Raw genomic sequence first — 16,011 nt, forward strand, 5'->3', positions numbered from 1 at the left:
TGGGGGATGGGAATGTCAAATGGAACTTATGATTTCACAGGCCTTTTTCTTGATACTGTAGGTAGCAAGAATTTTAATTTTTAAAAAAATGGTGCTGTCTCTCGAATCAAGGGCCATTCATGTGCTAGGCAAGTGCTTTGCCTTTTCAGTGTCCCCCATTTTCGGTCTGAAACAGGGTGTCATGTTGCCCAGGCTCACCTCAAATTAGTCACATAGCCAAAGAAGACCCTGAACTCCTGATCCTCCTGCCTTCACTCGAACCTGTTTTGCTTCTTTTTTTCGGAGCTGGGGACCGAACCCAGGGCCTTGCGCTTGCCACTGAGCTAAATCCCCAACCCCGTTTTGCTTCTTAAAGATTAAATTTGTCTATCCTGTGTGAGCACAGGCCTTGAGGAGGCATCAGGTCTGCTGGAACTGAAGCCAGGTCCTCTGCAGGAGCAGCAAGGGCTCTTAGCCATGGGGTCACTCCTCCAGCAGCCCCCTCCCTCTTGGATTTTTGAGACAGGGCTTTTCTGTGTAGCTTCAGGATCCCAAGAGCCTCACCAAAGAACGAATGCATTACTGTGCCTAAAGCCACGAGCAAATCTGACTCTCACTCATCCTTACCAAGGTGACAAGAACCTGTGTACTTACTTCTGTGTCCCTTAGACCTTTACGCTAGGACGGATACTGGGATCTTAGAATGAAGCCACTCGGAGCAGCGAATGCCGTGGTGTTAGCTGTGAGCCACTATTATCCCAGACCTGCACTAGACACTGCTAGTGAAGGCAGTGTCTGTAGCCACACGGCGGAGCCTGCCACCAATCCGATCCTGACATTCTGACTCCTGCGTGGGCTCCATCTCTCCACACTTGCTCCCTCTGAACTCACCCTTCCTTGACAAGGGGAAGGTGAGTTAAGGACTCAGGCGGAGGGATTCTTCTGCAGGGACAGTGCTGGGGCAGGACCCAAGCAGTTCGGAATCAAGTATCCTATCACTGCCGGCCTGGCCTTCACCACAGTTCCAGGCGTCAATACTACCCAGTGGCACTGTGTCAAGGGCGGTGGGCGGGTAGGTGGGGCTGGAGAGACGGCTCAGAGGCTGTGAGCACTTGCAGACCCTCAGCTTCCAGCATCCATGTGGCTCCTAACCATCCAACGTACGCACATGGTGGCCATGGAGGTCCGTGTGGCTGCTGTGAATCGACCCCTGGTCCTCTGCAAGGGTTCAAGTGCTCTTAACTGCTGGACTCTCTCCAGCCCTCTGGGTGAACCTAGTTAAGGCAGTTCTGATTTATACCATGGCCTTTGTTTCTGAAGTCTCATGGAGCTGGGGCACTAAGTAATAGTTATTAGGAAAGTATTGGCTTAGGCCAGTGAATTAATGAGATTTAATAGAGAGCAAACAGTACTTAAAAGGTATTAATGTCCCCCCAAGAGTTCATTCAGCCCCAAGAGCCTTTGCAGTTCTAGGACCTGGATGCAGGATTAGAGCTCAGCCAGGCTGCTTCCACAGGGAAATGAAAAGTCTCCGTAGCGCACTTCCTTTAATTACATCATAAAACAAAATTAGAACATACAGGAAACAATAATAGTTACATAACAATTTACTTTATATATTTATATATAAAACATAGCTTTAGTCCAAAGATTTTTTAAAGCAAAAAGAATCGTCTACTGCCTCCTTGGATTTTATTTAAACATTCCTCCTCACCCCCACATCCTCGGATGCTGGAAGTAGGAGGTGTACATACAGTCACTTAGCTAATGGAACGTGGTGTTAAGTCCCCACTGGGGAACAGTTCGAGGCCTGGGGAGTGGCCAAGTGTTGGCGCAGGCCTGGTGAGAAAACAAGCAAGCAGCAGCCCCCATACAGCAAAGTCCAGGTCAGGCCCAGCAGCCGGGGCACAGGGATCACACCAGGACTGCCCTGCTACCCCTCGGAGTCAGCGGAGTGGGGGTGCAGGGCTGAAGACCGAGTTCTGCAGACAGCACCAGGTACCAATCCATCTGTCCCTGAGCAGCCTGACAGGAAGGGGCGGTCCTCACAGTGCTCTGAGCTCGCACAGGCCACACAGGTCGCTCAGGTCTGTGCCCTCAGGGTCACCGGAAGGTGGGCAGGGGTGAACAGAACCACCAGGAAATGGTAAACGGGAAACAGTTTCTGGGAGGAAAAAGGAGGTGGCCAGAAGAGCGTGAGCTCAAGCCTCTTCCAGATACCCTTTCGGGTGGTGATCTCTGGTGGGGTCAGTTTTGGGGTCACACCAGGGAGGAAGAACTGGCCTAAAGATTCTGGGCCACGCCAACAAGGTCTAGGTGTTAGTATGTCACATCTGAGTGCAGCAGGGAGGGCGTCACAGGAATCAGGCTCACTACTTGTACTTGTTAGAGATTAACAGTCGTCAGAAATGATCCTCACAAGGAGCAAGCCTTCCTATGTAAACCCAGACCTCGGCAGCAAGGCTCGGCTTGCTCATGCCCGCCGCAGCACCCGCAGCACGGAGTGAGCAGGAGCGCGCGTCTCTGGGGAGAGGAGCGAGCGAACTAATGAGCTACATCACTCATTTTCAAGACTTCACAGGTCCCCCTTTTCCAGTGCTACAAACGGGTGGCTGGATGTTTTGGGGAGCTGAGAGAAATGTTAGGCTACAGGAAGAAACACAGGTATGCAGCAATATGGGACAGATCGGAGCTAACACCATAAATGGAGTAGAAGGATGTAACTTCAAAAGATCTCAGATCTGGTTCCTGGCCTCTTCCTAGGGGGAAGACTGTGGTCCACTGTCCACTCTCCTTTCCTGGTACTAATGCTGTCCCCAGAAGCAAGGAAGCCCTTCTTGCCACCGAAAGGACTTAAACTTGATGCCGTGGGGGAAAAAATAAAACAAAACCAAAAAACAGTAAATGTGTCACATGGGAAGGGAACAGTCCTAGGAGCTCAGGACAGACCCTCTTCCTGAGGCAAAGCATCCTCCCATGAACCTTGCCTGGAAGATACAGTGGGAAGATGGTGGGCATCACTAGGTTTCTGCTTGCTCATGGTTCTTGTTCTATAAGTCACTCTGGCTGAGAAGTCCTGACGCTGCTGTAAGCTTGACTCCAAAGCCTTAGACCAAACACTCATGTGGCAGAGACCAAAGAACTGTAGGTTCTCCAATGTACCACTGGTGGTTTGTATAACAGAAGCTTTTCCCTCTCAAATAGTAGGCAGAACTTTTTGAACTCCCAAGATTCATTCAGACTCAAGTGAAAGGGTGTGTGTGTGTGTGTGTGTGTGTGTGTGTGTGTGTGTACATACACATACATATATATGTGTATGTGTATATATATATTTTTTCCTTTTTCTTTTTGTTGGAGAATGAAGGTGTTAGGTCATATGGATATTGTTTTTACAGGCAAATTTTATTCCCAAATCAGCAGGGCTAAGCACACCCTATGCTAACACTGCCTTCTGTGTCTTCTGATGCAGACTAAGATAAAAATAAGGCTGAGGAGGTTTAAGATTCCCACTGTGCCTCATCCTTCTGACATTTTTGTCCTTAGGTCATATAAGGGTTTCTGCTCCAAGCCCTCCAATCAAGCATTAGCTCTTCCCTGAGAAGGCTAGGGTTACCCTCTGGTCTGCAGAGAAACCCACCTGTACGGTTCAGGAAAGGCTCAGCAGAGCACTTTGCTTGTCCACCCTCTCACTAGACTAGAGGAGCTGCCTGCCTTAGGAGCAGCAAGCCTTGCTTTTTGACTAATCTTTTATTAAACACATGTGAACACACAGACACCATGGCTCTTCCAAGCCAGGCAGAATAATTTCCAGACGTCAGTTCTGCCCCTTCACCGTCAACAAGTCAGGTTGTCAGACTTGGCCCGCAAACAGTCTTTACCTGCCCAGCCACCTCAACAGCCCAAGATCAGTCACCATCTGTGAGGACTTCCATGTCTCAATGCTGTCACCTATGAGGCTGCCCACAGACAGGCAGGGGGCCCCTCTCCTCTTCAGTGACAACTCTTCTATGTCCTGACAATGCCAAGCCAAGGCATGCTTCAAACATATTTTAAAAAACAACTGAAAATGTCAAATACACATGAGGGGCCCACAACAAACATTCTAAACAGCTAAGAATACCCTAATAAAGCGTGCTCAGTTACTCACCAACTTTCCCTGGGAAATGTTTGAACCACCATTTCTGACTTACGTGTCTGCTAAATCAACCTAGTAGACATAGAAATCTCACCAGAAATTTACATAAATAATCTGAGGGATACTTTCACACCCAGAAAAGCGATCAAGGTAAAAGCAGGGGCAGTAAAACGCATTTCTGAAACAGTAAGCAAAGCGTTTTAATATTTCCGTTCCAAACACGGGGGGGGGGGGGGGAGCCATCAGTTATACCTCAAATTCAACTCAAAGCCAAAAAACCAAACACCGCGGATCACCCCGTAAGAAATACCCCAAGCTACTTCCACTGACCGTACTGCATTCAGTTCTGACCGTGAAAGCTTGCTGTGACCAGGGAACGGAATCCGAAGATGCTAGACTGGAGATGTCCCACAGTGCGACAGACAGAGGGCTTTAGACGGAGGGCAGGGCGGGTGCTGGAAGAACGGGAGAGACCTGCAGCCGGGTGTGGATATCACACAGGACATAGGGAGCGGGGCCTACAGCTGAGGTTGTCTACATACTCAGCAACTTTCTCCAGACACAACGGAACCCCTCCTGGCCATCTGGAGGCTTGGGACAACATCTCTGAGGGTGCCTTGTTCTTTTTGCTTGGCTGAAAACAGTCACAGTGTAGCTGAGGTTAACCTCAGACTCAAGAGCCTTTTCCTCTCAAACCTGAGCCCGGAGGCCCCATCTCATTCTAGGGCTTTTTGCCCCTCACCCCTCTCCCCCACTGTAAAAGGCAAGTTCTGGAATGGGCATAAGATGAGACAAACGGACCAACAGGCTCTCCCCACCCCACCAGTCCCTTGCTATGTATTCCAATCTGGCCTGACACTTGCAGCAATCCTCCGGCCTCTGCATCTTTTGTGTTGAGATATAAACACAAACCTCATTTCCTTCCTTGTTACATTTCATTATGAAAGTGCAGGCACACGCACACACCACACCTTGTATGGAGGTCAAAGGTCAACTTTCTGGAGTCATTCTGTCCTTCCGCACCGTGTTAAGGCAGGGTCTATTTTGCTTCTGTCAGTGTTACGTGCTCCAGGACGGAGGGTCCTCAAGCTTCTGGGCTATTCTGTCCCCACCGCCCATCTGGCTACAGGAAGTGCTGTAACTGTAGACTCACAAAGCTCCTGTGTGGCTCTGCAAGCTTGACTCTGGCAGGACTGCCTGGCAAGCACTTCACCTTCCAGTCAGTGGCAGCCCAGTAGGCTCTCTAAACAGGGATTTTCCACGTTAAGCTTTACTAGGGCTGAAGAGGATACACAGCTCAGTGGTACAGCATGTGCTTAGTGCTTGAGAAGGCCCTGGTTTCCATCCGCAGTCCTAACCACAAACCGAAGCCTGCTGAGCTCTCAGGAGCACTCTGTGTGTGGGGGCTGGCACTTGGGTTCAGAGGTCAGTGTTTCTCCACACTCCTCCAAGCACGAGAAGCCTGCTGCAGGACATATGCAGCCTCAGCAGACCTCATCCGGTTGACGTGTTCCTGGCCTTACCAGCTGGGGTCACCAGGACAAAGCCAATGGACCCTCCCTCGTGTGGCTCTCTGAGGAGACAGACGGCATTCTCAAGGCCTTTGACACACTAGTAAATAAGAGACTCGTTCAAACTCTAATGGGAAAAGAAGTACCTGAATGACCTAGACTAGGGCAGTCGAATCTGTGTCCACTGCCTGCTTGGTATTCAGGCCTTACTGTCAACTTGTTAGGCACTTAGGGGAAAAAAAAATCAAACAACATAGTTTACAGCTGACAGTCCCTCGGTTTCTTTTGGTTTTGTCTGAAAGTCCTAGGGGATCTACATCTAAACACATCTGGAAGTGTGTTGATGAGTGTGTGTGCACCGAGTCTAACTTCATGATCCCAGCATTTAGGAGGCCAAGGCAAAAGAGAACCACAAATCCCAGGCCTGCCAGGGCTACAGAGTAAGACTTTGTGGGGGGAGGGGCCACACAAATACCCCTGTCAGGTAAAGCAGCACTGGCCACCGAAGTCCCGGCCACACAGGGCGTGGGGTGTTAAAGTGGAGGTAACTGGAGCCCAGGTGCCTGAGACCAGTCGGGCGAGCAATGTAACAAGAGAATCTCAGAGGAAAAAAGAAATTTCTTGCAAGGTCATTTGAACAGAAAAGAAAAGGAATAGAAACACAAGTAATTTAGCTTTCAAAAGAGCATAATAAAATAAATTTTAAATAAGTTTAATGTGATAAATAAATCTGGTAGTATAGAATTTGAGGACCTTTCATCTGATTGTTTTCTACATTGATGGAGAAATAAATCAGACTTATTCCTATGTTTTCTGGCAGAATGTGCTCCTACCGCATCAGAACAGCCCTAATGCGCCGGGATCACAGGCTTGCACACCATGTCCTCAAAGTCCCTTCCTCCAGTTCCCCAATAAGCATCACGCAAGACCTCTACCATTGGGGTTTACAAATATGCCTTAGAAACTCATTTAATTTCTCTCATTTTCTGTGTTTTTCTTTGAAGAGGCTTTTTCTTGACTCTGAGCCACAGGTACTAACACTGCTCCCTCAGCTCTGGTGTCAGATGCCCAGGCTTGGCATAGCCTCTGGGTCCCTACTCCCTCTCCAGGCTCTCTGGCTGCCCCAGTGCTCCTACCTGGCTGCCTTCACATCACCTTTCATAGGAAGTCTGCAGAGACAGCTGATACGCTCAGGTCTTCTGTTAACACACAGGTAGCCAGCTGTTACAGGGCTCTTCATGTACCCCTGATGGGAGTAACTGTGGGAAGGGCTCAAAAAAACAACAGCAACCCCCACCCCAGCAGCACTGCTGCAAAGCAAGTAACTCAAGTAACTTGGGACACAGGCAGAGATCACACCACATGCCTGTTGGCACAGGAGGTTGGTCATTTGTGCTTGAGCTTGGGCAGTGGGGGCTCCCAGGCTCGGTATGGGGATTCGTCACCCACTCCACACTACTAATGCACTTCTCTTGTCTTAGTAAGCTCAACGAGTTTGTGCTGGGGTGCGTTGGGTGGGGTGGGGGTGGAGGGGGTGGAGCGGACAGCACAGTGCGCACACCATGCAAGGGAGCACACAGCACAGGGTACGACAAAAACCAAAAGGTAAAGTTTCTTTCCATCCAAACAATCTGACTATTTCTTATCATAACTTTCCTGCTTTTGTTAAACTTTTTTTCCAGACTGGCAAAGATTCAGGCAGGGTCCCCTGATGGTAAAAGTTAGATTAAAAAAATATTTATTGATGTTTCTTTTAAAAATGTTTGGTGACCCCAACTAATTCATCCAAAATGCAAACTGTAAACACAACAGCAACAGGTAACAATTGAGTGGGCAGCATACTGAGGAGGACAGACTGGACGAGAGCGCGTGGCAGTGAGCAAGAGAACGGAAGACGGGTGCACAGTGACATACAGTGACGAACTGAGCAGGTAAGAAAAGTAATTGTATTTGGACCCCAGTGATTTCAATGCAGCCGCTAAAAAAAACCTCTGGGTCAAATCCTAAAACACCAGATGAATGGATGAGCCTTCTTTGTGAGCATGCTCAGTATGTCAGCATGGGAACACGGAAGCCCAGAAGTTGTGTAGGCATCTCCAACGGATGGCTACCATTTCTAGGAGGCAGAAGTTTTCTTTCTGGTCCCTGGATACGTCATATATTGTTCTCCATGCTACCTCTCACCCTGGAGGATCATAGTTATTGTTTCAAACCCCCCACAGAAACCCCCTAACAAAATAAAGAAACCACAGAAGCAGTGACCCTGGACTCTGCTGGAATGCCCCTCCCTCCACCACGGCCTACGACTGCCCCTGGGCATGTCCACCTGGAATGGTCAGGTTTTACCAGTCCACTTGTTACAGCAGTGTGAGCTTCAGTGCCATGGCCACAGCACTACAGCAGATGGGGGTGAGGACGCATGTGCTGTGCATGTGTGGCTCTGGGGATCTGGACGCTGCCCGTGCTTTGTAACCCTTGCCCAGAACGCTGGGGTTGCTTCCACCGGAGAGACTCCACGGTATGTCTAGAAGTGTCATTAAATACTCAGTTCACCAAGGCTGACCCCTCCACTGTCATAGGATGATGCAGCATCTGCAGAAGCGCTGTCTGCTGCCCCCTACTGATGGCGGTGGAGTGACAGGGGCGAAGTAGGCGTGGACTTTAATATTGGGTAAATGGGTCTGAAACAAGACGGAAACGTTAATGAGAAAGAGAATGCAATGCTGCTTCTTAGAGAGACCAAGGGGTGGGGCTGGAGGAGGGAGAGCAGGGACGCCAAGCACTCCTAGGATGTAGAGGCCCGGTTATACTCTGTTCTACAGAGGGAAAGGGAATGAAAACAAATTAATTTCTCATCTTGTCCCAAAGGGATTCCCAGTTAGAAATTCATAGCTGCAAGAAGCTAGACAAATTTAAAACAATTACTTATTCAATCAAAACGTATTTCTAGTCTTATCCGAATACTTACGAGGTTTAAGGCATGGGTTCCTCGTTAAGTGAGGAACCTTTAGGACCTCAGCTTCTTTAGACAACCCTTAATAGCTGAGTAAAAGGGAAAATCAAAAGACCAGTAAACAAAGATGCTCTGGCTAGCCCAAGACTGACTGTCCTGTCGACGTGAGGTCTCAGGAGCCCTTTTTCTGTTGTGGGAGGTGGTTGCCACACTGCTGCTCCCACGGCAAGCGTGGAGCTGTGCAGTCTCCAGTCTCCCCTCCTCTTCCTTGTACACACTAGGCAAGCTCTCTGCCGGCTGCATCCTCCAGCCTCCTCGTGTGGATGGTGAGCTCACTCCACCATCCAGACTGGTACCTCACCTAGGATCCTCTCCTCAGCCTCCTGATTATGAGGATGCGTGCCACACCCTGTCAGGCAATTTTTTTTTTTGTCACTTTTTTTTCCCCCTTTAGAATCAAATTCTAGCATGGGAGAGCTTTTTTTTTTTTAGTTTTGTCTGTGCTCTGGGGATTGGAGAAGGCCTGGATACTACCGTCCAGACTTCTTCACTAGGCAAAGGGACACTTTCCTACTAGTTCCACCTGACATATGAGTGGAGTCTACTATCCAGGGAAACTGCAACAGAGAAAGCATGAGAAATCTGAAAAAAGCAAGGAACAAGTGAGACAGAGAGAGAGAGAGAGAGAGAGAGAGAGAGAGTGTGTGTGACAGACAGACAGACGAGGGGAGGCAGGCTGGAGAGCAGTGCTCTTTACCCTGAGTCTCTTGATGCCAGCCCGGGTGATCTGCTGGCAGTCATAGAGTTCGATCCGCTCAAGGCTGTGGCAGCTCTTCAAGTGCTCCAGGGATGCATCTGTGATTAGTGGGCAATTGTCCAGCTCAATCACCTCCAGTTGGTCGTGGGCACAGGCTCCATTCCCTAGGTGACGAATCCCGTCATCTGTGATCAGCTCGCAGTGAGAAAGACTCTGCAGCCAAAGAGAGCAAAGATGGACAACCCAGCAGCTTCTGGCATTGTGCTTGCCACAGACTCACGTCAAATCCCAACACAGGCTTTTCTGGTTGGGCCTGGTGAACAGAGCCATCTAGAGTCATTCATGATGGAACAAGAATGCCAATCAGAGCTGACTGACAGCCTTCTGCTCTGAGCATCTATGACTGAGGGATGGACACACACCACAACACTCACACAGACACACACACACACTCTCACACAGACACACACTCATACACACACGCACTAATTCTGTGAATTGGTGGCATACCCCTTTAATTCCAGCAGAGGCAAAAGGAACTCTTAGGAGTTCAAGGCCAACCTGGTCTACAGAGCAAGTTCCAAGACAGCCAGAGCTGCACAGTAAGATCATGGTATCAGAAACAAATCCACTCCCCAAATAACACTTTTCTTATCTATAGGACAAAACAGGGCTCAAGCTTTCCATGTACAAACTTTTAGGAAGTCAGAACTAAACACTGACTACCTGACTCAGGGCACAAATGCACACTTAGTGAAGGTGATTTTTATATTGGACACTGGTACTCACACATAACCTGACCCTCAAACAAGAGCCAAGTCAAGAGCCAGATGAATGTGTCCTGGAAAACACTGGTTGATTAGTGATGTCCTGCAAATGCACATCACTATATAATCCAGGCTGGCCCCAAACCCCAGGTGATCCTCCTGCCTCAGCCTCCTAAGTGCTGGAATTACGGGCAACGGCCATTACGCCTCATTTGCAGCATGTCTCAGTTAAATACAGTGATACTTATTTTATTTTTATTATCTCATGGGGCTAGTGAGACGGCTCAGTGGGTGAAAGGATTTGGTTCCAAGCCTGGTGACCTGAGTTTGTTCCCCAGAACCTCCACTGAAGTGCCAGGAGGGCATTAACTCCAGAAAGCTGCCTTCTGACCATGTGTCCACACACACTATGTACACACACACTGAAGAGAGAGAGATCAATCCCCAGCACCCACATGGTGGCTTACAATGATCCAATAGGAACAAACATAAATGATGCATATTCATGCGTATGGCAAAAAACATACGCAAAAAGTAAAATAAATAATACTTTTAAATTTATTCAGAAAACTTTTAGAAGTAAAACAGTCAAAGTCAAACTTACCAACACTTGAAGCCGAGGACAGTGTATGGAAAGCTGGATTAATGTGCTATCTGTGATCTAAAAGAACAAGTAAATTTGTTGTAAGTAAAATGGTATTAATTTAGATGCAATTCATGAACTAATACTTTATGCAACTCTACTTCTAGTTTGGGCATCATTAAATAAGAGGCCTTTAGGGTTTCAGTCCCACATGCTACATGAGCCAGTAAAAAAAAACACTGATAAAAATTTATTTATTTCTCAAACATTTTTCCCCCAGAGATAAGGGTTTCTCTGTGTAGCCCTGGCTGTCCAGAACTCACTCTGTAGACCAGGTTGGCCACAAGAGATCCACCCGTCTGACTCCCGAGTGCTTGGATTAAAAGTGTGTCCACCATTGGCTGGCTCAGGCATGTTTTAACACTAAGAGACCAGGTGCTTCCAGAGTACCAGTGCTGACTCAGCAGGTGGAAGGACGGGCTACTCTTCCAGAGGACCTGGGTTCAAATCCCAGCACCCATATGGCAGCTCACAACGGTCTGTAGCTCTAGTTCCAGGGAACCTCTTCATTGTGCTTTTGAAAAAAAGATTTGCCTGAATTACCAGAACCTCTCTTCAAACCCCTCTCCAACCTTTATTTCTACGACACATGGCTCAAGAGGATCTGAAATAAGGTGATCCTAGAGGGGAAACTATCAACTCAGAGGGACCAAGTCTGGAGTAGACACAGCCTTAGCATGACCGAGAGGTGATGGACGGGAGACACTAATTTAAGAGTAAATGGCAGCTGTCACATGGACAATGTGACGGTGTCTGGACAATGCTTTTACAGTGCAAACACCAATTTCTGCTGTGCCTGGAGGTCACCTCGGAAGGTGGAGGAACTGTGTAGGGAAAGGGTTAGGCATTCTGCAGACACGCACTGTTTCTATCACAAACGTGCTGAGAGTAAAACCACACTCTTACCTGCACACATTCTTCTAGGTCCATCTTTTCAAGTTCATGGCAATTCTACAAAGTATAATGCCACATAATTCAGTATAAACTTCTAAAACACTGGTGAGTAATAAAACCCCTAACTAAGACTGTACTAAACACAGCGATCAAATCATGGTGGTGCAGCTGTCACCCAGTGCCACCCTATTGTACTTTCTGTTTGCTTTTCAAAAGGGGTCCTGCTCTGTGGCCCAGGCTGTCATCCGACCCAAGATTCTGCTGCCTCAGTTTCCTCAGGCCTGAGACTGATTATAAGTATACATCGTCTTCCCTGGGTCAATCATACAAATAAACAGGCTCTGGTCACAGCAAAACTCAGTTAGCTCATACTTAGACACTGAACATTTTATAAATCCAGAGTGGGTTGGAGAGATGGCTCAGAGGTTGAGAGCACTGACTGTTCTTCCAGAGGTCCTGAGTTCCATTCCCAACACCCACATGGTGGCTCTCAACCATCTGCAATGGGATGTTCTCTTCTGAAGTGTCTAAAGACACCTACAGTGTACTCACATATAAGTAAATAAATCTTTTTTTTAAGTTTTATTCATTTATTATATATAAGTACACTGTAGCTGTCTTCAGACACACCAGAAGAGGGCATCGGATCTCTTTACAGATGGTTGTGAGCCACCATGTGGTTGCTGGGATTTGAACTCAGGACCTCTGGAAGAGCAGTCGGGTGCTCTTAACCGCTGAGCCATCTCTCCAGCCCCATAAATAAATCTTAAAAAAAAAAATAAATCCAAAGGAGTAATTCTGCTAAAAATTAATACTGTACCATACAGGTTTTTTTTAAAAGAATTATTTATTTTATTTATATTAGCACTATCTTCAGACACTATACAGAAGAGGGCATCAGATCTCATTACAGATGATTTTGAGCCACCACATGGTTGCTGGGAATTGAACTCATGACCTCAGCCCCAATACTAAAAAGTAGTTTAATAAAAATTACTTTGTTTGAAAGAGAGAAGTTTTATTTCCTTTTTAAGCTAGGCATAATGGCCTTCACCTTATCAGTACTTCATAGATCAGCCTGAAAGCAAATTACACTCCCTTTATTATTTAATACCAACCAAAGTCAACATAATTTAAAATGTTGTTACTGAGCTAGGCTTATCTGAGTTATAAGCCAGCCTGGTCTACAGGAGTTTTAAGACAGCCAGGGCTACAAAACAAAAACACGAACAAAAAAACAAAAACAAAAACAAAACAAAACTAAGCAAGCAAGAAAGTGCCCTTACTCTACCGTGATTTATAGAAACCACAGGAGGTAGTAACATCCTTGGGGAAGACTCTTCTTACCTCTGTATATTATCAACCAGGCCTGCCTCTCTTTGGACAGTACTCTTGCTCAAGCACACACCAAACAACAGAGGTTACAAAGTACCAGGAAATCCCTGTTTCACTTCATTCACTATCTTAATGAAACTGGAGAAACCAAGTCTCAGCAAAGAGCCTGTGCTCTCTGACAGCCTACACCCTACCCCCACGCCCTCCAGTGCCAGATGCAGCACAGGTTGTCCTCACACCTACTCAGGCTGACTTTCTCTCTGCTGCTTCCCCTGAAATAATCCTTCCCTCACCCCAACGAAAACAAAAACAGAACCCACTATGAAAACCAACTGCAGAACCTTGAGAAACTCTTACCCTGGCCAGGGTAGTAAAGCCCACATCTGTTAACTGGGAACATCTGGCCACTTCTAATATTCTGTTAAAAGAACAAAGTGAAAAGAAAGTTAGGTTTCTGAAACCCGTTTTATTAAAACAGCAGTAATCTGAGAAAGCAATCTTTACTCTCTGACAGCTCATAATACAGAGCGACACCAGTGACCACACAAGTTTGTGCACAGGAGTGACATTTGTGACTACACAAGTTTGTACACAATCTCGTTGTTTTCACGAAGTTATCAAGTCAACACCACACTTGAGGGTGATGCAATCAAAGAATACTGAGGGACAGAACGGAAGCTGGTAGTTAATGCCAAGCTGCATTTTGCTTACCCCTAGAGGGCAGCCTGCTCCTAGAAAACAAAGGAAATGGAGATAAATACTCTAATGTTCCACCTCTTCCGCTGAAGTGACTATATTCTGTCTTTCATGTAGCTCTCAGAGATTTCAATTGCTTTAAAAATGCAAGAGGACGGCTGGAGTACAGGTCTGTCCCAAGATGGAGCCCTCCACTGGAAGCCGCCTGTCTCCTCACACAGGCTCCTGGGGTGCGCAGAAGGAAGCCAGGGCGGCAGCCATTCTCCTAGCGAACACTGACCTCACAGCACTCAGGCACAGGACTGGGAGACCTGTTGCTCACTGTGTAAGGCCTGGTAATGGCTGTGCTGCATGACGGCACCAAACATCGTCTCCTTAAAACCCTACAACCAAAGCTCAACAAGTGAGGCCAGAACACAATAAATCACCATCAAAACCAGAAACCAGTGCTGTAAGGAGCCCAGGTCTGACAGGACGGCCGTGACCATGCCACAGCAGAGCCTGTGACCACGTCACAGCACAGCCTGGACATCCTCCCAGTCTAAGGGCACACAGGGAGTAGAGCTGAAATTTAAAGTAGGGAGGGCTATCATGACCTGCCTCCTAGAGGTTGGGTTACGTCCTTACTCCCTGAAGAAGAGCTTTACTCTGGACCGAAGGTGATGTCGCCTCGAAAGGAACCTCCACATTTTCAGCCACTGTGGTCGGCCCATCCCCAGGAGAGCAAGGACCAAGTCTTAGATCTGTTGCTTTGTGATTGTTACTATACGTATAATGTGCCAGGATGCTTGTCTCAGAATCCCTGCTCATGCTCTGACTGCCATGGGCCTTTGAGTAGTCACGGCCCCACCCACTACACACCTTGGCTTTCTCTTCTATGACAGGAAGATAGAACAGTGCTTACATTACAGTCCAGCACTGGTAAAGCCCCTAAGTCAATCCCAGACAAGAGCTACAGAGGAACAAAGCTGTTCTAAATGATAAACCTGGTCCTGGACGATGGTGCAATGTGTCTTTATTTACAGCATTTGGGAAACTAGAGGCAGGTGAATCTCAGAGTTCAAAGCCAGCCTAGTTTACACAGTGAGTTCCAGGACAGCCCACATAATAGGTACCCTGCCTCAAGCTGAATGAATGAATGAATGAATGAATGAATGAATGAATGATAGTAAACACAAGCACTTCTGCAGAACTAAAACAAACGTCTATGGACGGGGTTGTGAGATGTGGAGAGAGGAGCTGTGAGAAAGTCTACCTTCCCACTCTGAGCAGTGAGCGCCCTCGATTCAGGTGCTTTATTTGCCACCACAGAACAAAGCCAGCAGGACAACAGCATAAGGGTGGTGTGGTACTGCGGTCTGCTTAAAGTTTCAAAATGCCAAGGGGAAACACAGACCACGGCAGCTTCCTCTTCCCTGGATTTTTTTTTTTTTTTTTTGAGCTAAATAAACAACGTTTACCTAAGCCGAGGGCAGTTCTGACCTAGAGCATTCAGGATGGCATCTGTGATGTTGGAGCACCCAGAGGCACAGAGAGACTGCAACTTATGACACCCTCTGCATATGGTGATGAGGCCTTCATCTGTGATTTGCTAGAACACAAGAGTCAGAGGAGTCAATATTTGTTACTTACAGAAAAAAAAAAACCAAACACTTGTGGGAGGCAGCATGTCCACCAGGCACCAAGCCTAGAGGCCGGCCTCTTCCTGCTAGCTCCTGCCGATGCAGGCTGCAGCTATGCTCGCACTCTGTGTGAACTCTTAACCTAAGGATACTGAACATACTTACCACTATAGCTGAACATTAATACAGAAAGAAGCCGTGGGTGGCTACAGTCTCACCACAGCATCTGTTTGTAGTTTTAGAACCAGTATCACAACTTATGCAACTAAATAGATGTTTCAAATTCAGATATAAATTAGTATTTTAAATAATTTTGAATTGAAATAACATTTTAAAACCTCAAAAATTATAATTAAGATGTCACAATATGGTATTTGGGCATACACTAATAACCCGAACACTGGATGGACCAGTGCAGGAGGATCTTAAGTTCAAGGCCACCCTGGACTACATAATCTGATTGTGCTGCAGCAAAAAATAAATAAATACTAAGAGAGGGACACATAATATCGGTGTGGGTCTCCCTGTGGAGCTCAGGCTTGCTTTGAACTCACAGCACTTCTGCTTCATGTTTTAAATGCTGGGATCCCAGGGAAGAATCATTATGCCCGTTTTGTCTGTGAATGGGGTCTAGCAGGTCTAGAACTTCTTATAGAACACAGGCTGGCCTTCCCTTAGGATCTTCTCATCTGCTCAGTGCCGGGGTTATAGGTGTATAT

The 16,011-nt window shown here is 47.2% G+C and overlaps 1 protein-coding gene across 13 annotated transcripts in view; it reads right to left on the minus strand.

Annotated features, from left to right (window-relative positions):
- Nucleotides 1–1,507: 1,507 nt before the first annotated feature.
- The window catches only part of Fbxl20 (F-box and leucine-rich repeat protein 20), a 62,985-nt gene continuing 48,481 nt past the window's right edge, over nucleotides 1,508–16,011 (minus strand). For 7 of the 13 annotated variants that reach the window (XM_063269799.1, XM_063269801.1, XM_063269800.1 and 4 more), the window contains 5 exons: nucleotides 15,131–15,261; nucleotides 13,332–13,392; nucleotides 11,652–11,696; nucleotides 10,707–10,763; nucleotides 8,313–9,548 (listed from right to left, as the gene is read on the minus strand). In XM_063269799.1, coding sequence (XP_063125869.1) covers nucleotides 9,183–9,548; nucleotides 10,707–10,763; nucleotides 11,652–11,696; nucleotides 13,332–13,392; nucleotides 15,131–15,261 — 660 coding nt within the window. In that variant the 3' untranslated portion in view covers nucleotides 8,313–9,182. 13 annotated transcript variants of the gene reach the window in all.

The sequence above is a fragment of the Rattus norvegicus genome, chromosome 10 (genome assembly GCF_036323735.1).
Source record: "Rattus norvegicus strain BN/NHsdMcwi chromosome 10, GRCr8, whole genome shotgun sequence".
In the NCBI taxonomy this organism is placed as follows: domain Eukaryota; kingdom Metazoa; phylum Chordata; class Mammalia; order Rodentia; family Muridae; genus Rattus; species Rattus norvegicus.